The 25,565-nt window shown below is 40.1% G+C and overlaps 2 protein-coding genes across 2 annotated transcripts in view; one reads left to right on the plus strand and one right to left on the minus strand.

Moving 5' to 3' along the window:
- The window catches only part of flrt3 (fibronectin leucine rich transmembrane 3), a 4,338-nt gene extending 2,022 nt beyond the window's left edge, over nucleotides 1-2,316 (plus strand). The window contains 2 exon segments of the mRNA XM_020600629.1: nucleotides 1-1,622; nucleotides 1,624-2,316. The exon segment at nucleotides 1-1,622 is cut by the window's left edge and continues 40 nt beyond it. Of these exon segments, the coding sequence (XP_020456285.1) occupies nucleotides 1-1,622; nucleotides 1,624-1,681 (1,680 nt within the window). The 3' untranslated portion in view covers nucleotides 1,682-2,316.
- Nucleotides 1-25,565, minus strand: part of macrod2 (mono-ADP ribosylhydrolase 2) — a 406,311-nt gene that overhangs the window by 332,959 nt on the left and 47,787 nt on the right. The window lies entirely within an intron of this gene.

Raw genomic sequence — 25,565 nt, forward strand, 5'->3', positions numbered from 1 at the left:
CTTTATTGTAACAATCTGGATGAGTTCCCCACTAACCTTCCACTGGGGCTAAAGGAGCTCCACCTTCAGGAGAATAACATTCGAATGATTACCCATGCCTCTTTAGCCCAAATTCCTTACATTGAGGAACTACACCTGGATGATAACTCTGTATCAGCAGTCAGCATAGAGGATGGGGCCTTCAGGGACAGCAATCATCTTAGACTGCTTTTTCTCTCAAGAAACCACCTAAGTACAATCCCTTCAGGCTTACCCATGAGCATTGAGGAGCTGCGTTTTGATGACAACCGCATCTCCTCTATCTCAGAGCAGTCACTACAAGATCTTATCAACCTGAAGAGACTAATCCTGGATGGTAACCTTCTCAACAACCGCGGGATTGGGGAGATGGCGTTCATCAATCTGATCAACCTGACTGAGCTCTCACTAGTGAGGAACTCCCTGACATCCCCGCCAGCCAACTTGCCAGGCACCAGCTTGGAGAAGCTGCAGCTACAAGATAATCACATTAATCGGATTCCACCTGGGGCTTTTGCCTTCCTTAGGCAGCTGTATCGCCTGGACCTGTCTGGTAACAACTTAAGCAGTCTCCCACATGGTGTCTTTGAAGATCTGGACAACCTCACACAGCTCCTGCTACGCAACAACCCCTGGCAATGCACTTGCAGGATGAAATGGGTGCGTGACTGGTTGCGGTCATTGCCATCTAAGGTGAATGTACGTGGCTTTATGTGCCAGGGTCCTGATAAGGTCAAAGGCATGGCAATTAAAGACCTAACCACAGACATGTTTGAGTGCACAGATTCAGAACTGATCCCCACATATGAGACAAGCACAGTCTCCAACATTTTACACCCCTCACAGCCCCAGTGGCCCTTGTTTGTGACTAAAAGGCCTGTGGTAAAAGGGCCTGACATTAGTAAGAATTACCACAGCACTACCACCTCTTCCAGCAGAAAGATCATTACCATCAGTGTGAAATCAAGTGGTGCAGATACAATACACATATCATGGAGAGTGTCACAGCCAATGACTGCCCTACGCCTTAGCTGGCTAAAACTGGGACACAGCCCTGCCTTTGGATCCATCACTGAGACCATTGTGCAGGGGGAGAGGACAGAGTACCTGCTTACGGCACTGGAGCCAGAGTCTTCCTATAGGATATGCATGGTTCCCATGGAGACCAGCAACATGTACCTGTCAGATGAGAACCCTGTTTGCATAGAGACAGAGACCGGTTCTCACAAATCATACAACCCGACTACAACTTTAAACAGAGAGCAGGAAAAAGAGCTTTACAAAAACCCCAGCCTGCCTTTGGCTGCCATCATTGGAGGGACTGTGGCTCTTTTTGCAATAATCATGTTGGCACTTGTGTGCTGGTACGTCCACAGAAATGGTTCACTTTTTTCCAGAAACTGCACCTACAATAAAGGCCGTCGGAGAAAGGACGACTATGCTGAGGCTGGCACTAAGAAGGACAACTCCATCCTAGAAATACGAGAGACTTCTTTTCAAATGATACCTATAAATCACTTGCCTGTGTCCAAGGAGGAGTTTGTGATACACACGATCTTCCCACCTAATGGCCTGAGTTTATACAAAAGCCCACATAGCAAGTATTAACAACAGAAACTACAGAGACAGTGGTATACCAGATTCAGACCATTCCCATTCATGATATTGCACGTGGACATTCATGTTGAGTGTGTGACCAAAACTGAGTGGCAAGACTTTGACAAAACACTGGATCTAAAAGACTATTGAAGCAATGTTCTGTACATTTGCCATATAATTTATATTTAAGGACATTTTACGAAGACAGAACTTTCTAGTTGCAGGCCATCACTGAACCATCAGTGGGTGTTGTCACTAACAGCAATTCTATATTTGGGATTTGTAGTAATTTGTACTGTATTTCCTTGGCTTAAGGTTATTGACCAACTAAAAGAAACTCTGTGTTCTACTGAGATATGATGACTTGTCAACTGTGAAAGTGGGTTTTCATTGCTGTGTTGAACAATCAGACTTTAGAAAACCTTGTAGTATAAGCACAGGTCATTCTTTTAACTTTGTGGCTGTCTGAAAAACAAAAAGGCAAAAAAATGACATTGCATAAACTAAGGCACAGCTGCTGATCAACTAATCTGCAAAGCAGGCATGCTGCCCTCTAAAGAATGAATGATCAGAAGCTGTCTCCACATACCTCAGACCTAAAGTCTTGCACTGGTATTCACCAGATATGGGGTATGAATAACTAAAGATGAGGCACCATGCTTTATTCCTCTGCAGTGCTTTTTTTTTTTTTTTGCAAGAAGAAACCAAGCAAAACAACCCAAGCAGGGTTCCAGTGTTTCTGATAGAATTGTAGGCCACAGCACAGGCCAGATAAAGCACACCGACCTTAAGGAGCTCTCTGCTCCACAAAACAAGCCGACTGGACAGGCTGACACAGAGGACCCCCACCCCACTATTTCTATTTGAACAAGCCAACAAAGGCCAAAGGACAATGGTGGCATTCTTTAGTACCATGCGTCATTCTAGTCACCAGGCCAAAAGACTAAACATGTTGGTTCTTATTAGAACCACAGTGTGGGCCACTACTACGAGTATTATTTTGTATTATTTTTCAAATGAACACACTTTTATGTTGCCACAATTTGAAGTTACCTGTTCTTTACAATTGAAAACCAAAGTGCATTGTATGCCCTTTGGCCAGTCTTGTATGTGCCTTGATCAAATGCTTATTGTATTTAGCTTTTTAAGAAACCAGTGAATTTTTTTCACACACACTTGAATATGAAAAGTATTGGTCATATTACAGAATAAAAGTGGAAAAAATATAATGTTGCTCTTTTTTTTTACCCTGAATACAGCAAATCCCTACTCAAAATAATCCTTCTGTTGTTCAATTCGTATTTTCACATCACACTTCTTTGAGACTGCTCAATCTATTTTTGCTACTCAATAGAATTCTACTGTTGTACAAATGTGAACTGCCCTGGAGTAAAAAAAAAAGGCTACAAGGAACTGGTTTGATTCATTCATATCAAATTACTGTGTAGATACACCATTAAAAAAAAACATATGAAAGACATATTCTGCTACATTTTTATCCATCACAAAGATTTGAACTCTGAGGCCTTAGCTCATAGCCTTAAACCACTTCTCCCCTTCCAAGAGAGTGAAGTCTAACAATCACACAGATACAGTACTGTTCTTAAAACCCAGTTTTCCACTTCATGGGCAGTCTGCAGAGCAACACCTGCTTGAGGCTGCTGTTGTTCCTTCATGCGGTGAAGCCATGTGACTTATCTGACTTACCAGAGAGAGCAATATCACAGTAACAGTAGAAATACTGCTGTAGAGAGATTGGACTCTAGTGTTTGATGAACTTCCCAGGCACCAGGGCAACAGAAAGCTGATGACAAGCCACCATATAAGGCTGGGCTTTGAGTGGGAATTTAGGGGTGGGGGTGCAGACAGACCCTGGTGGGGATACCTGCCCCTGCAGAGGCAGAATATACATTGCTCCAAGCAGCACAATATCATTACAGCTCACTCACCCAAAACCCCATGAAAAGGTACACATGCAAAAGCAGTGAAATAGTCTAAAAGCCTGTTACAAATGCTGCAAACAGGATATCTGGTGATGCCAACATAAAGTTAATGTATTTCACATTATACTCTCTGGAGTCTAGCACTGAATATACTCTAAAAGCACACATAAGCATTCACAGTATGTGTCACAGAAAATATCGCATACTCACATTCACACACCCACAAGCTTTTAACAGAGTGAAAGCTTTAATTACAGTAACAGGAGCCGCTAAAAGCTGCACAAGTGACGCAACCTAGCTGCTAAAAGCTGCACAAGTGACGCAACCTTAAGTACACACTGACCCTGCCCTGTACACTACATATATATCACATTAACTTAAAGTAAACACGTGGCCTATTTTTACAACAATGAATAGTAATGGGTTCCATGAATGCTGTCTGTTATTTGACTTATTTCAATAAAAAGCAAGCAAAGCATCCTTATCAGAGATAACATTTAGGGGAGGGTGAGGTACAACCTAACGTGGGGCAAAATTTAACACAGACTTTTCATGTGGTTACCGAAAATTGAACAGAGTGTGCTTCCAGTCACATTACCATAATTACCAACCATGGTCTCCAACAAAAATTCAGAAAATTTCAGCTGCATTTTGAGGAAATATGTGCCAAAGATCGTTTTCAAAGCACAAAAGTAATTTTTTTCCATCACATCATTTCAGTTAGTGAGATGTGTGTGTAAATCACAAACCCTGGGTTACTAACCCCGCTTATGAAAACCATGACAATAAGCAATTTCTTTAGAAATTATCCATATTTTGCTAACCTGTTATTTTTATTTGCTGTCCTACCTTGTGGACAAAAAACTAAATTTCAGTGTCTCATGAAACTGTACAAGAACGGTAGGTGCTAGAAATTAAGTTCAATTGTTTATTTGTAGCACAGATGTATATGTTGCCTGTGTAAAACATGATTGCTCCAGCTCAAATATTTTATAATTTAGCAAAAACCAAAATGTGTTAGGTTGTACCTTGTACTCCCCGATTACACTTATGGCCTTCAACAGAAACACAAAAGAAAAAGTATAATGTGCTATGATCTGTTTTAATCCAAAATAAAAAGGTGCACCGTTATCGCACTGCTATTATTGGCCTAGCTAAAAAATATGTGAGCACAGCATCAGTTTCTCGCTGATGAATGAGGTGCTCTACACACGCTGAGAAATGGATAACTACATTTCTTGAACATAGTGTCCATATGTTCAGTAATTACAAGAACCTCAACATGTTAGTGAGTTAGTGAGTTCAGGGTAAACATATCTTATAAAGAGTTAACATGTTAGTGTTATTTTTGAGACAAAGACTAGAAACATTGTGAATTGCTGTCATCTCTACAATTCATTTAGCTGTGTTGTTGATGTTCTTTCGGAATTAAGTAAATTACTCCTGCGGGTTTGTAGTGACTGAAGTATGCTGAGTGCTGTAAAACTCTGAGAACCAGTATGCTGTTCTCATAATATTCTCTCACCTGTGTGATAAATTACAGTTTAGCCAAATGGTGAAAGGAGCATGCTATTGTTGCAACATTCACTGGAAATAATACATTAAACTGAGCATCTTTGTGGTTGACCCAAGTATGAGGCAAAATAGATGAACCAGACTGCTGATGACCCTGTGTGACCTCACTTATCACTCATGACCCTTGACCCATCTGTCATTTTAAACAATTCCTTAATCACTCATGTTCACACTGAGGTCAAACAAGCCTTTAAACAACACAAGATGCCTCATGCATTTGTCTCCTGTGTGACACTCGCAGAACCTAATTATGTTTGTCTTTTATGTAACCTAGAGATTAAAACTAATGGAGGCAGCTGCACTGTCTGCTCCAGGCTGCTCCTATTTCCATTGTAATGTACTGGTCAGGCAGACGGTCACATTTGCATTCCTATAGACGGTCGTATCAAAGCTCCCCTGGACGACCTCATCATGGCCAGTGGCTAGGCATGGTTCTTCTCCATCATCACCATTAGTAGGATAAAATAAAAAAAATAAAAAAAACGAGAACACCGGCGATGTGACCCAATGACTGATTAGAGGTCAGGTCAGACTCAGTTCAAGAATCTCAAGAGATGAAAAATGGACACTTGTCAGTGCCCACAAACATCTCCAGTCATCAGGGAGTCTTAATAGGCAACCTGTTCACAGTAAGGATGCCCTGCTCAGAAGGGACCCCTGACATTCATTACAGGGTATTCTTAGTAGGGATGCCAGAAATTATAGGTGAAAAACACTACAAGGAAAAGGTTAGATGTTTAGCTAATGGCTTAATTGCCTTCAGAACCATACAGACGCTAAGGTTAAGTCAATGTGTTTATACAGAGAGGACTGAATGGAGTTTTTAAAAAATCATTTTTAAATGAGACAGTTTATCAACTTTCAGATATGCTAGGCTAGGGCACCTTAATAAACTGCACATAATGAGAGAAACAAATCAGCATTACCAAATTATGCCAGCATTACAGAATTATAGGTAAATACTCTGGTCATATACCACTCAAATGTCACAGTGTATAGTCAAAGGGGAGGTCTTGAACATGTTGAATGTTATTTAGACAAGATAAAGTGGCCTTTTCTAACTCTTGTAAAAAAAAGTGTGCTTCATCAATACATAGACTAGTATGCCAAAAACTGCACATTCAAAACAAAATGGAAGGGGGGGGGGTTCTTGCTGTTCCCTTGCCCCGCCTCACATCTTGCTGCAAACAACCTGTACATCAGATAGACCCAAGATTTTATGGTCTCTAAATACTGAGCAGAGCAATACAAGGTTCAGGGCCTCCCACAAGTCTACACCTTTGCCAATACATCACATATTCTGTGTGTATGAGTAAAGAGTCACTCTTGAGGTGTAGTATTTGCTCTTCAGATTTATCCTTTGGCACACCCTATATGGTTGAATCACATACATCTTACTGTGGCTCTTTATATTAATCACTAAAATGTGCTGTTATTAATATAAACATGTTTGTGAATGTCTAGGTGTGGCCACAGACAGGTTTCTGTGCTGAGAATTACAGACTGGGGAGAGATCCTCAATGACAAAAAAAAAAAAAAAAAAAGTGCTTGTGTCACTTTACCATCCAACTCTTCTGTACACTGCAATGAACTACAGGAGGTGAAAAATGACAACATGAGTTTTAAACACAAGGGACAGGATGTTTTTTGATTTTCAAGCCACCTTCGACACTCATGATTGCATTTGTCAAGAGGGTCATGCTCAACCATGAGAATGTCTGCACATGTGAGTGTGCTTCGTCTGCTCTGTCTTACCACAAATAGACATTACTACTGATTGTTATGCATGCAACTAGAATAACCTAAAACTATTAGTCTTCCTCACAGTTGTCCCAGGACTGTCATGTGACAGTTTCTCTCAGTTAGAAGTCACTGTCTATTCTAGCTGTAAAAGAGCAAAGGGGCAAAAACTGTGTCCCCGGCAAGAGACATGCCTCTGTGTGGGGGGTGTTGTCCTCTTCCCTCTGTCTCTGACCAGCTCGCCCCATCCTCCAGGCCAGGACCCTTTCCATCTCTTCACATTACTCAGTGACCTGAAACCAAAGGGCCAAAAAAAACCTAACCAGCTTCTCTGTCTTCTTAATGAATCCAATTTTTTGCCTCAGAGCACAAGGCGTGCACATACATCCACTGCAATTCTAAATTATCTGACATTAATATAAATTAACATGAGCCATGGCCATCAAGACTGTGCCACCCCACACTGCCAGACAATGACAACATCTGTATCATGGTATGAATATGGCAGCTTATTATATTCCCCCAAAAAACAGAGTCAATAATCTAATCTAATTTAAAACAGGCAATAACAAAAACAAAAGCAGAGTGTCTGATTGGTGTTGGTGCCACTGCTCTATAAATTATACACAATATGTTATGAAAATATCCATATAATTGACTCTGCTCTATGGCAGTCATTAGTTCTTGTCCTCCATTAAGTGGTTTAAATGATCTTGTAAGAGGCCATATATCTCCTGATGCCCTTTAGAAGATCAACACCACGTCCCCCTTAGAACTTAATTGACCTGCAGTCCCATTTGTCCATGAAGTGATGCAATGGAATAATTATTACACTCCTAAAGGTTCTGAGAGGTCCAGTTTGTCCATTACCTCCAGCAGATCTGCAGCTCTGCAGTCGAAGACCAAAGCTCCTCTTCGATCCATTTTCTTGTCTCATTTATGTTAAGCCAGCTTTAAATGTCAGTACAGTATTTGCATGCCAATGTGGCTCCGTCTGCAGATCATTATTTTCAGATGCTGACAGCCCAACTGCATGAAAGTTTATCTCACTTTGCTAACCTAATGCTAGCTATAGCCAAGTCATAGTGAAGAGCAAACCAAAGCTCATCTCAAGCAGTGTTCGTCTGCACCAGTCTTATTCACTTTGGGGAAAAACACAGCAACCTGGAACAATCAGTTCATTAGTAATGACAGGAATCCTTCCATGCTGACTATTAAACAGCACTGTCTTATTCAAAGTCTACTAAATAATACTGATGTAACAAGAAGGTCAATATAAATTATATCAATTACAGGCTGCGGCTTCTCCTGCTCACACTCCTGACTTTGTTCTACCAGGATGTTTTGAGGATGTAGACTAAGCAGGGGAGAACTGTACCTCAGCAGGTCTGATACTACCCTTTTGACAGTCTGACCTTCAGGCAAAAGCTTAGACTTCTCTAGAGAGATGGACTATCTTGCTTTCACTCAGAAAACAGTGCCTCCACAGCTCAGCTGGGGCTAGCAATGTTTTGGTATTTCTCTAAGATGTGCAGAATTCAGCAGTTTCAGCACCTTTTAGGATTCTAAATACAACCTGTCACCTTTCATCAGGGCACCAGAACGAGAACACAGACACTTCGAGGCCTCATTATTTCACTATCCTCAAGCACTTTGACATAAGAACACTGCCGTGTAGCAAAGGGATAACATCCCTGACCCTGTGTAGGCCAACTAACGCAAAGGCTTCTTGGCATTTTATGTGGACTATGTGTAGTCCTGTAGTTTTAGACACAGTTATTAAACTCTAGGAGACAGTTGGTAGAGTTAGCATCAGAAGGTTTATATAGACTTAGTGGACTATCTCCTGCTTTCCGAAGTGTCGGAAAGTGACAGCAGTGTCATCTTGTAACTACACAAGTTATGCACATGTTGTAGTAGTTAGAGAAATCACCTCCATTGCACTAAGACACACAGTCAAACATATACACACACACCAAAAAAAAAAGTTAAGAGGAAAAAGTTTGAGGGAGAGGCTACCAGTGGGCAGGGCAATGGGATGTGAGATTAATTAAAAGCTGCTGTCACTGTGGTGTGCTGGTGACATGCAGCCACATGATTACAGAGATCTCTCTGTGAAAGGAATCTGCTCCCACAACTCATTTCCTTCCCATTGAGGTGGGGGAGGAAAATGGGACCGTCTGTTGTACCAAATACCAAGAAAGAGAGAATCATTTTTCATTGAGAGGAATTTGAGAATCCAAAAAGAAGGAAAGGGCATGGGTGGCAGAAGAAGGATGATGAGAAATCTTTTGTTTTTGAATGAAAGTCTCCTGAATCTATTTCAACTGAGCGGGTTACTGGTCTAGTGGGAGGGGGAGGTCAAAAGATCTAAGCCACTGTAATCCAAATCTTGACACAGCTTAAAATCTGCTCGCGATAGCAGGGTGATGTGTGTGTCTACAGACATGGACACTCATGCAGTTTAAACATCTGGCAAAGCTACGATTTCAAACTTTCCACTTATTTCTTAGGATGCTTAGTAATCCCTTTGTTGCAAAAAACAAAGCAACTATTACATTACAAAATACAATTTAAAAAAAACTTCAACATCAATCAGTTATTAATGTAGTGCTTCAAAGATAATCACTTCATTCAATCATTTATCAAAAAAAAGGTAAATTATTCTCTAGTTTCAGCATTTCATATACTATACGAAGATGGAAAATTTATTTTATATCTGGGTTTTGAACCAATGAAGCCAACTGAAGAGAACATCTTGGCTGCTGGGAGGTTTTCAAAAAAAAAAATTCAACAGATTAAATGATAATGACAATAGTCATTAGTTGCTGCTCTACATTTACCCACAGCATAAGCTGTATGTACATGTCTATACAGTCCCTACAAACCCATGCAACCATGATAATTAAATATTTAATTACAACGTTGAGGGTCAACAAGTTAGTAACAGCAGTGATGGAAAAGTAACCAACTACATTCACTCAAGTGATGTAATTAAGTATAACTGATGTATTTGCATTTTGAGTACTTTTATCTTGTGCTACTTCGTACTTTGACGTCACTATATTTTAGATGTAAAATATTGTAATTTTTACTCTTTTACATTTATTTTTCCAACATTAAGTGTGATGTACACAATTATAATCCAATAATATGATGTGCAGCGTTAATGAGTACTTTAAGCATGTTTAATGCTAAAACCTTTGAATACAGAACTTACTTGCTACAAAGCTTTTTTTACACTGTGGTATTGCTACTTTTACTTAAGGAATCTGAATACTTCTTCCACCACTGATGGCGTTTTTCTAGTTTATACAAGTTATTTCAAAGAATATAAGAATAAAGACCTAATGGCTGCAGGATTTAGTGTTGGCCCGTAACGTTACTCTAATAACATTACTCTCCTCAGTAACCAGTGTAAAAGGTTACAAATAAAATTTCAGTAATAATATTAGTTGTTCCCTCCAAAATCAGCTCATTACAATTTTACTTTTGTCATCACCACAGCAAAGATAGATTCAAATTCGACAATATTTGTAGTCATCGCACGTGCACACGCCACTACACGTCAATTAGCAGTACCATAAGCAGTAAGCTATCTTGGAAGATGGAAGTGCCTTCAATAAATGGCTGGAAATACTTTGATTTCATCAGGATGACAGGTGACAAGAACATTATTGTAAAATGTACAGTATACTGTGTACAGGTAGCGATGAGACTCTTTCCACTGTGAAAAACACGACCTCAGATCTCTTGAAACACTTTAGACAGCACAACAATGTGAAGCTTGTTGAGATACACCACAACAAAGATGAACCCTATACAGCTGCAGAGGATGGCTGTAGCCCTTCAGTGACTAAAACAACCAAAACTGGATTTTAATCAGACAGCCAGCTACAACAAGCAACAAAGAACTAATGAAGATTGTGGCTGCATATGTGGTGGAAGTCACTATTGCCTTTCTGCCTTTCAGACAGATCCTTGGGGGGGGGGAACCTGTCATGGGCACCAGCAGACCCCCAGGTCTGCAGCGGAAAAGTAATAAGTTACTTTTGAAAGGGAGTAATCATTTTTGAAAAGATTCACAAGTAACATTTTTGAGTAACAAGCCCAAAACTGAGATTGATCTTTATTTTTCTAGTAAGTTCAGTGTGTTTTTTTAGCTGCTACCAAGCTAGCAGTTATTAATGGTTCATCGAAGTGCAGCATTAGGATGTTAAGCGTACAAGAAGGAATGCTACAGTATTGAGAAATGCTAGTATTGAGAAATGCATTATTTTTGTGTTGGTAACCAGAGTTTAGATGTTTCGGTAACGTTTACAATCTGTAAAATATACTTCATATTCTTCTTCCAGATGGGCGGAGCAGCCAGCTGGGAGCCATATGTAGCCTCATATTTGCACTTATGTCTGCACTTTGAGAGGTTTTAATTATGATTTGGCTAAAGCATTTAAAGCAAGCTTGAAAAGTAAAATAAAAATGTCTTGGGAATTTTCTGAAAGACATCCCACCTGCTCTTACTGCTGTGTGAGAGAAACATACCACAACCAAGTTGGAGTGCTAAAGGTTACACCTCATCCACAGATGTCATTAACAACAGTTCTTATTAAAGGTGACAGCGATGGTGACAACAGGATACTGCAGATGAGGCGACAGCAATGGAACTTATTTCACACTTCACTTTTCCTGTAGAAGACAGGTAGATCTGAAAGTTTAAAAGACAGATAGCATTTATATTATCTTGGTTTGGCAGCCATTTCAACACTGGATGATATCCAAGGCTTTCCACCGTTCACCCTTCCACGTAATAAAGCAAAACTTGTGAGCAGCTCAGAAAATAAAACTCTTCAGGACTCAAAAATTTAGTATAACCAAAAGCTTTAAGGCTACTAATTATTGTTCTTTATTATGCAGACATTTCATTTAAACAAAAACTTAGAAATGGAAACTTTCTAGTACTGCTGGGAATGCTGACAGGTCCATTCTTCATTTTTCTAATTTGCTGGATTATTTTCAGCAAGAGGCAACTGATGAAGACATACATTGATGGAAGTACTGTACTGATGAAATCAGGTGATGCCAAAAATGCACGCTGAGGAGATGATGTTATTATAAAAGGGATTCTGCTGTTTGTGGTGCAGACCATGAGCTTAGAGCTTTGCTGGATAATACAAAATAATAATAATGAAATATCTTTGTCTTGTTTTGTTTTTTTTTACTATGACAATGCTGAGCAGACATGCTCTGTATATCCACATCGGTCTATCACATCTTCCTACTGTTGAGGCTAACAGCACATGACCCAGTGTTCTCAGACTGCTGTTAATGTGACAAAGGTAATGGCTTTTGTGTAGAGTAACCAAAAGTTGACAATGGCCCCATGAGCTTGGTCATTAATCACCAGTCGTCTAGTTGTGTACAGACATGACACTAGGGCAGCGTTGTAATGAAAAGGGGTTGAGCCCTGTAACATGGGCTCCTGCCCCAGGAGCCCCAATAGATTTGAATGAAGAGGTCCTACAGATTCATACCAACAAGGTCACTAATCAAATTATGTTGATAGCTAGGGATAGCACATAGGACAACAGAATTAATTTAGAATCCCTCATCTCTATTGTCTCTCTGCCAGGGCATTACTGGGGTGTGGAATAAATAAGTAACCCCCTTTTCTTCTCAATGTATTTGAATCCCTCCAAATGAATAGCCAGGGCTGTGAGAGAGGCATGATTTAAACAACAATGAGAGTAGGTAATTTGGAACTTCTGACAAGATACTTGTCCCTGCAAGAGAAACTATGCAAATGCTAATCATCAGCATGAACCAGATGGTCATAGTTTTGGGCAAATTTATTTAGTCAGTCATAAGTAATGGCTCACATTATAAATATGGCCAAAGCGTTATTGGACAATGCATGAATAAAGGGATGCCGAGGTGAGGTGTGTCCATCTATCACTGGAGGTAATTATTTGGTCATATGCCCCCAGAGGCAACTAAACACTACAACCTGGTACCATGTCAGGCAGGACTTTTTGTGTGTTTGTGTGTGTGGGCACTTACATGCGTATATGTCACTCATGCATATACCACAATGCCAAAGGGGTCCAGTGCCTTTGCTATGTAGCATTTTAATTAATCTCCCGATGACAGAGTGGATCTGGCATATTATGTATCTCTTAGGACTGGGGTGAGAGGGTAGTGGGAGAGAGAGGAACACGACAATGGGGTTAAGGCCAAACCCACCCCAAGGCACAACACAGTGAGCAGCAGGTCCACTCTTGGACAGGTGCTCCATCTAAGGTCACCTGCCAACTCCCTAACCACACAAAACCACCGTCTGTCACCACAAATGCAACCCACACAGCCAGAATCCAAGAAACACATGGCTTCAGTTGACTCTGGTAAATGTGAATATTCAATGACTACAATAAAACTAAACATTTACATCATTTTGGCCTGTGTTACAGGGTAGAATTGTACCAGTCAGTGGTTTGCTTAGATTGCCTGCTCATTTCCCTAACTGCTGGTCTTGTCCTGAGGTGCAGTTAATTTGAGCAGCTTTAATGTGTATTTGACAGAGCGTAGATGATGTATTATCAACACGGGTTTCTCTGCTTTGTGAAATTTGTCATTTCAATGACTATTTGAGTTCACATTTAACACAAAGTGTGACCTGAATATAAAGCTGGTCATACATTTAGACTATCAACAGAAATTCTTGAGAAATGCAAATCTTCTTTGAGGATGATTAATTGAAACCTTTAATTTAGCAGCCATTGTTTCATGCCCTGGACTGGGCCATGGTGGGTGACTACACACTTGCGGTGAAACTAAATGTCGGCTGGCCTGTCCATGCTTAATCATGTCCAACCAGAATACTAAACACTGAAGGTGACATATACTGTACAAACACCACTAAACAAGAATATGAACTTGCAAAATATTTCTTTCTACTGCCTTCTTTGTGGATGACACGACTGTAGTTGGCCCCAATACTAACAATGATGAGGCCAACTACAGGAGTGAGGTGTGCCAACTGGTTCAGTGGTGTAAGAACAACAACCTCTCCCTCAGTGTGGGGAAGACTAAAGAGATTGTTGTGGACTTCAGGAGAAAACCTCTAAAGCATCCCCCACTGACCATCGACGGTGCTGTAGTGGAGAGAGTGAGCAGTACCAAGTTCCTGGGGGTGCACATCTCTGAGGACTTCTCCTAGACCAACACCACCACATCACTGGCCAAGAAAGCTCAGACACACCTCTACTTCCTCCGTAAACTGAGGAGAGCCTGTGTCCCCACCCCCCGTCATGTGCTCTTTCTACCGGGGAACCATGGAGAGCGTCATCACTGGCTGCATCACTGTGTGGTACGGAGGCTGTGCTGCCTCCTGCAGAAGGACTCTGCAACGCACAATGAATACAGCCAGCAAGATCATCGGTACCCCTCTGCCTTCTGTCATAGACATCTTTAACACCTACAGAGCCATCAGCATTGCTGATGACACCTCCCACCCTGCACATTCCCACTTCAGACTCCTGCCTTCAGGGAGAAGGTATTGGAGTCTTCAGGCTCACTCCACCAGACTTACAAACAGCTTCATCCACCAGGCTGTGAGGAGGCTGAACGCTGTCCATTACCTGCCCCCCTCTGCCCCTGGACTGTAACTCACCACAGAACATAAAAACACTACCTTTGCTGTTTTTCACAAACCCAGTACATTCCCCCTTCTTGTTATATTACATGTAAATCTACTGCTGACTGTTTTTACCATCATATCTGCTGCTGTTGGTCATTTGCACTACTGTCCATGTGCATCTCAATCTCACAACCATCTGATAATCTTCTTATTATTTGCACTACTGTTACTGATTGTACATAGCCCATTAGGTTGCATTGCTTAGTTTTATCCTAATCACTTTGATTTAGTTTCTTATTCTTTTTATTCTACTTATACTCTACTTTTATTATATTTTAGTTTCCTAAATGGGATGGCATTCAATACTAGGTGAGAAAAACGGTATTTCGATGTTCTGTATGTCCTGCACATATAGTGAATCGACAATAAGAATCTTTGATCTTGAGCTTGATCTTCTCCGTCATGTCATAGTGTCATGCTTATTGAGTGCAAGAGTTGCTACTGCCATGCTCTTTTTTTTCTTAAGCACACATGGGTACTGAAATTCTACAACACCTGCCACTCCAGACCCCAAGGCTATAAATGTCTTTTCTTTTGTAATCACAGGTCTTATTGTACATTAAATTGTAAGACTGAAAGACAAGTTACATCAGTATTACAGGGTATATAGCAACATCGCTAGAGACTGCCAGTCAGCAGAATAAATGGCTCAGGTATTGACTGGATACTCAGCTAAGACAATGGGCTTCAATGGATGCCCATCATTTCAGAGACAGCAGTTAACGGTTCATATAGCAGAGGCTACTTGAAAAGAGCAAAGTTCTTCACTTAGCTGTTGTGAAATGAAAGAGACAGGAATGTCTGTGGTAAAGGCATTTTTGTTATGAAGCTCAAGTGTTTTAGTTTACAATACAGTGAGAGTAAACCATTAAAACTACCAGCACAGAATTGCATTATTAGGTAGAGAATGGAGCAGAAAAAGGGAAAGGCCAAGCACATGACACACAGGTAAGAGATTAGAACAAAAGGAAATAGTTGCCAGAAAGTAAAAAGAGTGAGACTAAGCAACAAACAAGTTACAACAACAGGTTATGCTAACTCCTGCATAATTGGCCACAGAAACTTAAGGAAAACATCTAATTGTCATTTATTCAATATTGGGATTGAAAATTTAGTTGCAATTAATTCTTATAAATTAAACTCCAGGCCTGTATTGGTGATTTACATAGAATTAATAAAGATATATATTCAAACTGACTGTTCTTATATTGAGGGACATAGATTTTTCCAGTTTTAAGATTTTACATCACTGTTTTACTTGATAACTACACAGGTCCCTACTGACAGGATCAATGACAAACCACTAGTAGCACAGCTACCTAGCAAGCTACTAACTACCCATGCGATAACAATGTGATGCAATCTGCTATATCATGAAGACCTATCACTTCTGAGATATAGATCACTGCCCATCTTTTCAGGAACAAAATTATACAAAGTGATGTTTCATTCTGGAAGAAACCATCTTTGGCTGACCATAAATAGTACCAGCAGGCATGCAAACAGCACACCCGAGAAAGAAAAAGGAGAAAGAGCAATTGAGAAAAGAAGATCTAAGTATTGAAATAAAGACAATTTACTTTTACAGCCAGGCACAGCCTCCCACCCTAACTCTACCTGTCAAGGAGAGAAAAATGAACAACCTACCAAAAGATTTTTGTGTACACACATTGTGTTGGAGTGTTTGTGTGAAAACACAAATGAGCACACTCAGCACACTAGAGCGAGAGCATGACAAAAAACACTAACAGATGAGAACAGACATGGAAGCTGTCACACACAGAAAGGAAAGGAACAATATGGAGGCTATTACAAAACAAACCCTGGCTTTATACTGCATTAGTATAAACCTGGGGAAACACGTGAGGATGTGCAAATGAAGCAACTTCAACAGCAACAAGACCACATCTCCCCAGTGATAGTCATTCTGGCTTCATGTTCCAGGCATACACACTTCAAAATGTTAAGATGGCAATACATTAAACTCAGGGGTTTATCTTACCACAAGGGGTTCTCCTAAGCTCCTCTTTTATTTCTCTGTTCGGACCTATTCAAAGAGTTGCTGAGACCAACTGAGTCAAGGTAAAAAAAAAAAATGGTTGACACTGTTTCTATGGATGACATTTTGCTTCATACAAAATACAGAGCCATCCAGGAAACAATCTAAATATTCGTTTTAGAGCACGCAACAAACGGAACTGGTTTGAAGCAACATTTTCTGAATACTAAGCTCATGTAGTGTGGCCTATTCAGATTGTAAAACATGTCTATTTAATGATACCATCAAAAGAATCAGTCCACATACAATAAGCCCACACAGATGATGCATTCAAAACCTTCAATTCTAAAGACTGCAACTCCCAGCAAGCTGCAGTATTTGCTGACATATCATTGGAAATCTTTTAGGTGTTAAAAATTCAATAAAAGCAACTGTTTGAATTCTTTACCAAGCCTGTCCACTCCATGAAATGTATTACATTTTTAATGACTTGTATGTAAATCTCCTGAGATTATCTTTGTTATCATTAATTTTGTGTCCTGTGATTCAGAAGGCATTCAAAAACTGAAAGTGAGACTGTGTCCAAATGAAGGTGCCAATTCTCTGATTGTGCTACAATAATGTACCTGATGAGGCCATTTCAGTCTGGCTTCATTTTAGCCGACAAGCTTCATTAGCCTCAGTCTCCAAAATGGCACTTGAACTGCATGGCCAAATGGTTATCAAGTGCTAAGAGCCATGCAGGGACCTGTACCACACACACACCATAAACCTCTGATATTAATTAACATCAGCTGGTTATGGATTTTATTGGGTGATGCCTTTTTAATTGACACTTGCTACGACTGACAAACTCAGAAGGTACACTTCACTATAGGAGGACCAAAAAGACGAATGTAAGTCAATTAGTTTGCGGCAGATTGAAGGAGGAGATGGTGGTGCAGATGAGGGTGGAACAGCCAGGTCACAGGAGCTCCGGCTCAGATGGAAATCCAGACTATGGGGAGACCCACTGTCTGCCAATGTGAGATAAGGGCAGAGCATAGACTATGGCACACTGCCCTGTGCTAACGCCTTAGAAAAGAAGAGCCGAAAGAAATGTCTAGAGTCAGGCCTGCAGATGGACCAGCTTTAAAGTAAGCTCTATTCCAAGAGAGACCCTCTGATATGTGGAGAACAGGTCAATTTTTGTTCCTTATTTACATTCTTGGTGGATTTGCTAGGATGAGTTATAGAGCCTATTTTGATTTGCAAAGGGGTTGATATGTCGGTGAGCCAAGATGCAAGTGAAACCCCAGAAGCTGTAGTTTATGAATGTGTGTGGAAAACGGGCTGAGACAGTGGGCCTGGCCTCAGCAAGAGCATAAAATCACGCTGGAAAGAAGAGAAGAGAAAGAAAAGATCCAAGCTTTTGGAGGTATTCCCTCTAACATGACGTCTTCTTATACATACACATACATGTATGTATGTTGGAGTGTGTAAAACTGCATGCATGCCGTTTTAACAGATATGTTTAATACCCCACTGTGAAAGCTGTTCTAATAAATACAGAAGTTGTACTAGTCTCTCAAGATGAAATCTAAAACTTGTCCTTGAGAGTTTGAGTCTGTCCAAGAGCCCTTAAAATAATCTCTTCAAATAAGAATGCATTACTCTTCAGAAAATATTACTATCACATCACTGTAGAATGCAGCGTCCACAGTGGTAAAGGGTACTGTCAGTGGCTATGCACATCAAAGTCACACCAACAAGGAGCTAGGGACTAAAAAACACAAAGTTCTCAAAAATTCTTTATATGGATGAAATCCAAGAGACACCTCTGCAGTAAGCTGTGAAGCAAGACAACATTTGTAAAAACCAGTAAAGGACTAATTAATCATTCAGGTATTATGAGAAGGGACATGAATAGACTGATTTCTGTTTAACTGAAATTTATCAGCCTGCTGGCAAATGTAGAGCAAAAGAAATAAATAAAACAATAGCAGCCCTGCTTCTGTCAAGGATATATTACAGAAACTTACCATCTTAAGCTGAAATATAAAATGCCTAGGATGTTTTTCAACATTAGATTTTTTTCACAGTCTTCTAAATTTATATAGTTTTTATTTCTAGATAAGGTCATAAAACCCTCTAAAACAGACAAAGAATTTAGGAGGTAGAAAGCTTCAGTACAGTTCTTGAGAACCATGTTTATTTATGGATGTGTGGATAGTATTCAGTATTTTTACCTACATTTTCCATTCAAAATGGCATCGTCATTCTAAACTAGTGAATTAACTTTAATTATGTAATTTAGATGTGTGGAATAAGTACATATAAACCATTGTGACACTTCAAGATGAATTTATGTTTTTGATGTGGTATTTAGTCATTTACATAAGCCAATGTGTGTCAAGATAAGTGAATTATGCAAAAATTTTACACAAGTAGAACTAAAACCCTCGTCTATGCTGGTGGCACCTAGCTTTAATCAATCACCAAGCTAATAAAAACTACACCCCAGTGGTTCTGTACTGTTGGAAATGAAGGATGAAAATTCAATACTTTGTCTGTGTTCAGCTTCATTTCCAAGTCAGGGACAATTAAAATCTATCACCATGACTTCAGAAAGTGTGGTAGAGTCAAATGAGCAAAGTTACAACAGAGAGGATTCTTTAAAAACAGTGATTTTAACAACTGCATAACCAATGTATTAATGCAGTGAAAGGAGAATAGGGTGATTATATGAACCATAATAAGGTTCTTATATACACGGTAATTGCAGCACCTATTTTGTCATCAAAAAACAACAAAATCTCTCATCACCAGTGCTGGGGAGGCTACTTTGACAGCAGAGCTTTGTAAGCTACCAATTACTTCACACTGAGAAGTTGGACTACAGCAACACTACCCAAAGGAGAAATCCAGCAAAAAAAAGTAATAAAAAAAAAAAAAAAAAAAAATTCCTTTCCTATTACAGCCCAAAATAGTTTGTATTATCAGTACACTGCTGAACATAAGTATTTGAACACCTGAGAAAATCAGTGTTAATATTTGGTACAGAAACCTTTGTTTGCAATTACAGAGGTCAAACGTTTCCTGTAGTTCTTGACCAGGTTTGCACACACTGCAACAGGGATTTTGGCCCACTCCTCCACACAGATCTCCTCTAGATCTGTCAGGTTTCGGGGCTGTCGCTGAGCAACGCAGAGTTTAAGCTCCCTCCAAAGATGTTCTATTGGATTGAGGTCTGGAGACTGGCTAGGCCACTCCAAAACCTTGATATGCTTCTTACAGAGCCACTCCTTGGTTATCCTGGCGGTGTGCATCGGACCACCCCCATGCTTCACAGTAGGGATGGTGTTCTTGGGATGCAACTCATCCTTCTTTTTCCTCCAAACACGACGAGTGAAGTTTAGACCAAAAGGTTCTACTTTGGTCTCATCTGACCACATGACTTTCTCCCATGCCTCCTCTGGATCATCCAGATGGTCTTTGGCAAATTTCAGATGGGCCTGGACATGTGATGACTTGAGCAGGGGAACCTTCCGTGCAATGCATGATTTGAAACCATGACGGCGTAGTGTTCTACTGACAGTGACCTTTGAAACTGTGGTCCCAGCTCTCTTCATGTCATTGACCAGCTCCTCCCTATCGTTCTGGGCTGATTCCTCACCTTTCTTATCATCAGTGATACCCCACGAGGTGAGATCTTGCATGGCGCCCCAGTCCGAGGGAGACTGACAGTCGTCTTTAGCCTCTTCCATTTTCTAACAATTGCTCCAACAGTTGATCTATTTTCACCAAGCTGCTTGGCAATTGCCCCGTAGCCCTTTCCAGCCTTGTGGAGGTCCACAATTTTGTCTCTGGTGTCTTTTGACAGCTCTTTGGTCTTGCCCATGGTAGTAGTTGGCGTCTGACTGACTGTGGGGTAGACAGGTGTCTTTAAAGAGCTCAGACAGGTGCTACTAATTTAGATTAATGAGTGGAGTAGAGGTGGACTTTTTCAAGGCACAGTAACAGGTCTTTGAGAGCCAGAATTCTTGCAGTTTCTCAGGTGTTCAAATACTTATGTTCAGCAGTGCAAGACAAATAAATTCTTTAAAAATCATACAATGTGATTTCCTGATTTTTTTTTTTTAATTCTGTCTCTCAGAGTGGGAATGCACCTACAATGTGAATGTCAGACCCCTCCATGATGTCTAAGTGGGAGAACTTGCAAAATCGCAGGGTGTTCAAATACTTCTGTTCCTCACTGTAACTACACAAAGAGGTAATAACTATTTGAATCACTGCATAAATATGAATGTAGCTGAAATATGAGCAAGCTGCTGCAAAATGCAGTTAACTACTATTTTTAATTACATGTAGTTCTCTACTCCAATCCTGTTTCACTATGTTAGTCACTAAGTTGGCCTCTCTAGGTGACAGTAAACATTCACAACACAATTCATATGCAGCTCCAAATCTAAATGTCCACTGGGTCTTAATTTTAATGATTTGGTTTTGGCCTTCTCCAAGACCTTTACAATCTCATGTTAGCAGCCCAAGTATTAGGAACAAATCACTGCTGAGCAGCAGTGTTACTACAGTTTTCCTCAGTGTTTTATCATGACAGACATGGCATTTTCATCTACAAGGACTTTTAGTTCATTCAGTTATGATGCAGTTTGGCAATATTAAACCGTCATTTTTTTGAAAATCTTCATTTACCTAATAATGTTATATGCTAAAATGAGCATAAAGTCAATCGCTGTGAAGTGCGCAAGTCTGTGAAGCAAAACTGATATAGTGATGTGTACGGGAGCATGTCAAAAACTGGTGGCAGCTGTTTGAATTTACAAAAGACTCAGGCAGTCAAGGGTAAAATTCTATGCCACAGTTCCTTTTATGAAAAGTTCATACTGTATACAAAACAAAGAATCTACACCCGCATGTGTGAGGCTGCATAGCAGTGTTTTGAGCTATATGCTGACATGGTCAAAATTATGCTGATTATTTAGCAGGTATAATATTTACCATGTTCACCATCTTCATTCTGAAATTTGCTAATTAGCACTAAACACAAAGTACAGCAGAGCCTAATGGGTCTGTCATTACTTTGCAGGTACAGTATTTGGTCTGAAAAGTAATGGACAAATTAAAAATTTAACTTGATTAGATTATCTCCATGACTTGATTGTATGTAATAAATGAGTCACAAGTTGGGGCCTGCTGTTAGGATTCCATATGCATTATATGGCTTTTTGTCCTTAGGGCAGATGTGCCAGCATACCCAATCACAAAGGTGTTTTGCTTTATAGTGTCCCACTCTAAATGTAACAGCTACAACCCCAAATCAGAAAAAACACTGGGAAGCTATATAAAATCTGAATTAAAACTGAAAATAGCAATTTGTAAATCATCTGTCCTGTATTATACTGAAAACAATACAGCAGCACATTATTTGACACGATGCCTCATCAACTTTATTCAAAATGAGCATTCAATTCAATCCTGATGCCTGCACCACATTCCAAATAAAGTTGGGACAGTAAAACATTTACCACGGTGTGATGTTGCTGTTCCTTTTCACAACACTGAAAAGATGTTTATGGACTGAGGACACCAAGTGATTAAATGTGTCAGGTGCCATTTTATCCCATTCTTCCTGCAAACAAGTCTTAAGATGCACAACAGCCCTGGGTCTTCTTTGACACATTTCGCATTTCAAAATGTGCCAAACACTCTCTATTGGGAACAGGTCGGGACTGCAGACAGGCCAGTCCAGCACTCGCGTCCTTTTCCTGGTCTGGAGCACACGGCACCCATTCCTTCCAAAAAAAAGGACCTGGAAACACTGATTCAAATGCCCATAATACATGTTTCCACTGCGTGATGGTCCAATCCCAGACGCCTCCGAGCCTAGAACAGTCAACTGCACTTCTGGATACTGTTGACATAGGGCTTCCTTTTGGCACAGTACAGTTTAAGCAGCATTTATGGATGTAACTATGTATTGTAGTGCCTGATACAGGTGTGCCAAAGTAATCCTGATCCCATGTGGTTATATGGCATATAGATGAGTGATGATTCTTGATGCAGTGTCATCGGCGGGATGCCACTGTTGTACCAAATCGTGATTGCAATCACCTGTTGACATTACCATTTCAAACTGAATCATTTCATTGTTTTACCTCTTTACTAGCCTTGAAATGCAACTGGTCCAACTTTTTTGGAATGCGTTACAGGCATCAGGATTGAAATGTGTTTATTTGAACAAAGAATAAAGCTGATGACATCACATCAAATATTGTGCTCATGTATTTTCAATGTAATGCAGGAGGCAGATAATTTACAAATCACGATTTTCAGTTTTAATTTTACATACCGTCCCAACTTTTTCCCGATTTGGGGTTGTAATAATGCAGGCCTGCAAGGATATCACTTTCAGCATTACATAACCATTTCTGCCATTTAAATGCATATAAAAACTGCTAGTTCCACATACATTCAATTTAATAATGAAGCCATATTATTAATACTGAGATGATACAAAACAAAAGTCCAATAAAAAGGGAGGCCCCGAAGATTAGGACCCAGAGCAGTGCGAGAAAAGACACTCCTGGTCTGCTTCATACAGTCATTAACCTTTCTCCAGCAGTGAAGGCCATGTGCTTTCTTCTTTTATTCTGTTCACACACACTTCATTAACAAGCTCCCCTTCACACACTAATTCCCGTTTCAAATTTGTTCTGTTAATTAGAAGCAGGTTTAACTTCACAAAGAGCTTCTATTGTGTTTGCCTTTTAATAATATTGCCCCATGTAAATGAATTATCACAAAAACACACTGTCCAAGGCAAGCACTTTAAAGATGTATTGCCAAGTAAATGAGTGTGGATGCAAACGCATTTGTGCTTTTTCAGTCTAAAATAAAAGCTGGTGTCTTGCCTTGATTTTTTTTTTTCTGTTGGTGTTCCTAATTAACTCCTGTTTTCAGGGGGGGATTTAAAATAGGCCAGTGAAGACACTCGCTAAAGGGAGGGTTATAGCAGCCTCCTCATCCAGTAAATTAACCTTGGCTGCCTTTTTGCACCCAAAATGTAACAGGTTTCTCATCAATTCTGGCTCTAGAATACTATTCACAAGCTTGAAGAAAGGAAAAACATGCTCAGCACAGGCTTGATAACAAAGTAGCTGTACACTAATTTCCAAACTGCAAGACACTTTCATAAACTATCCTGGGGGGGGGGCTCACCTCTTTGGGCAGTGTTCATTTGCACCATCTGCACACAAAATTAACAGTCATATAAGCACACAAACTCGTGCTACTTTTCACACTTGCGTGCTCCTAAGAGATGCTGACTGCAGCCGTGGCTCTTGTCCATTAAGTTCAGATTTAGGTTGACGGTATACCTGAAAATATAAGCTTTGACTTTTAAAGCACATGCATTATACAAATTCAGCATCAGGGATTTCACTTCCTCCCTCCTCTGATCGCTAAGGTGTAATTAAATGAGTCAGTGTCCAAGCAAGATAATCTCCAGTCCTGCAATAATCAACAATTATAGAAGCATGAAACAGCCAGGGTTGTGAAGTTGTTTATCTCTGTCTCAGTATACTCAGTGTCATTACTCTTCATAGGATTTTGGTATAAATGCACAGAAAAAAAAAAAAAAAGCATATAGGTTACATTGTGTCTTTAACATGAAAGGGAACTTTTCATAGCTGCTTCCCCTCTCTATATGATCAGGAAATGGCACTGAGACATCACATTAAAACACTGGGAATATTTACTCCATCCAATCAGAAGTTACTGTATTAAACACCATCTTTCTATTCAATCTAAACGAGTCTCATTTTGATGGGGTGGGGGGATGAACCATTTCTATCACTGCTTAATTGGCAACATTTGACTAGTACTGCTGACACTAGGGGGGAACAGTCAGTGCTCAGACACATGCATAGAAGTGTCAAGGAGATGGGATGAATCTGCTGTAGACATGAGTCACATCTTTTTGTAATTCAGATTGTTAGGTATTTTTAGTCAGATAGATAGTGGATAGATACTTTATGTATTAGAAATGTTTAGTGGAGACAGGATGTCTAGTTAGACTGTTAAATGCTTAGGCATGCTTATGAGTTTCTACAGGGTACATCTGGTCAAGGATAACTACAGAGAAAAGTTGATGACTGTCAGCAGACAGGATGTTTAATGTTATTATTATGACGTGTAGAACTTGTTAGGTACAGTGGGTACGGAAAGTATTCAGACCTTCTTAAATTTTTCACTCTGTTATATTGCAGCCATATGCTAAAATCATTTAAGTTCATTTTTTTCCTCATTAATGTACACACAGCACCCCATATTGACAGAAAAACACAGAAGTTTTGACATTTTTGCAGATTTATTCAAAAAGAAAAACTGAAATATCACATGGTCATAAGTATTCAGACCCTTTGCTGTGACACTCATATATTTAACTTAGGTGCTGTCCATTTCTTCTGATCATCCCAGAGATGGTTCTACACCTTCATTTGAGTCCAGCTGTGTTTGATTATACTGATTGGACGTGATTAGGAAAAGCCACACACCTGTCTATATAAGACCCTACAGCTCACAGTGCATGTCAGAGCAAATGAGAATCATGAAGTCAAAGGAACTGCCTGAAGAGCTCAGAGACAGAATTGTGGCAAGGCACAGATCTGGCCAAGGTTACAAAAAAAATGTCTGCTGCACTTAAGGTTCCTAAGAGCACAGGGGCCTCCATAATCCTTAAATGGAAGACGTTTGGGACGACCAGAACCCTTCCTAGAGCTGGCCGTCCGACCAAACTGAGCTATCGGGGGAGAAGAGCCTTGGTGAGAGAGGTACAGAAGAACCCAAAGATGACTGTGGCTGAACTCCAGAGATGCAGTCGGGAGATGGGAGAAAGTTGTAGAAAGTCAAAGAAAGTCAACCATCACTGCAGCCCTCCACCAGTCGGGGCTTTAGGGCAGAGTGGCCCAACGGAAGCCTCTCCTCAGTGCAAGACACA

The sequence above is a fragment of the Monopterus albus genome, unplaced genomic scaffold (genome assembly GCF_001952655.1).
Source record: "Monopterus albus unplaced genomic scaffold, M_albus_1.0 scaffold3.1, whole genome shotgun sequence".
Lineage (NCBI taxonomy): Eukaryota > Metazoa > Chordata > Actinopteri > Synbranchiformes > Synbranchidae > Monopterus > Monopterus albus.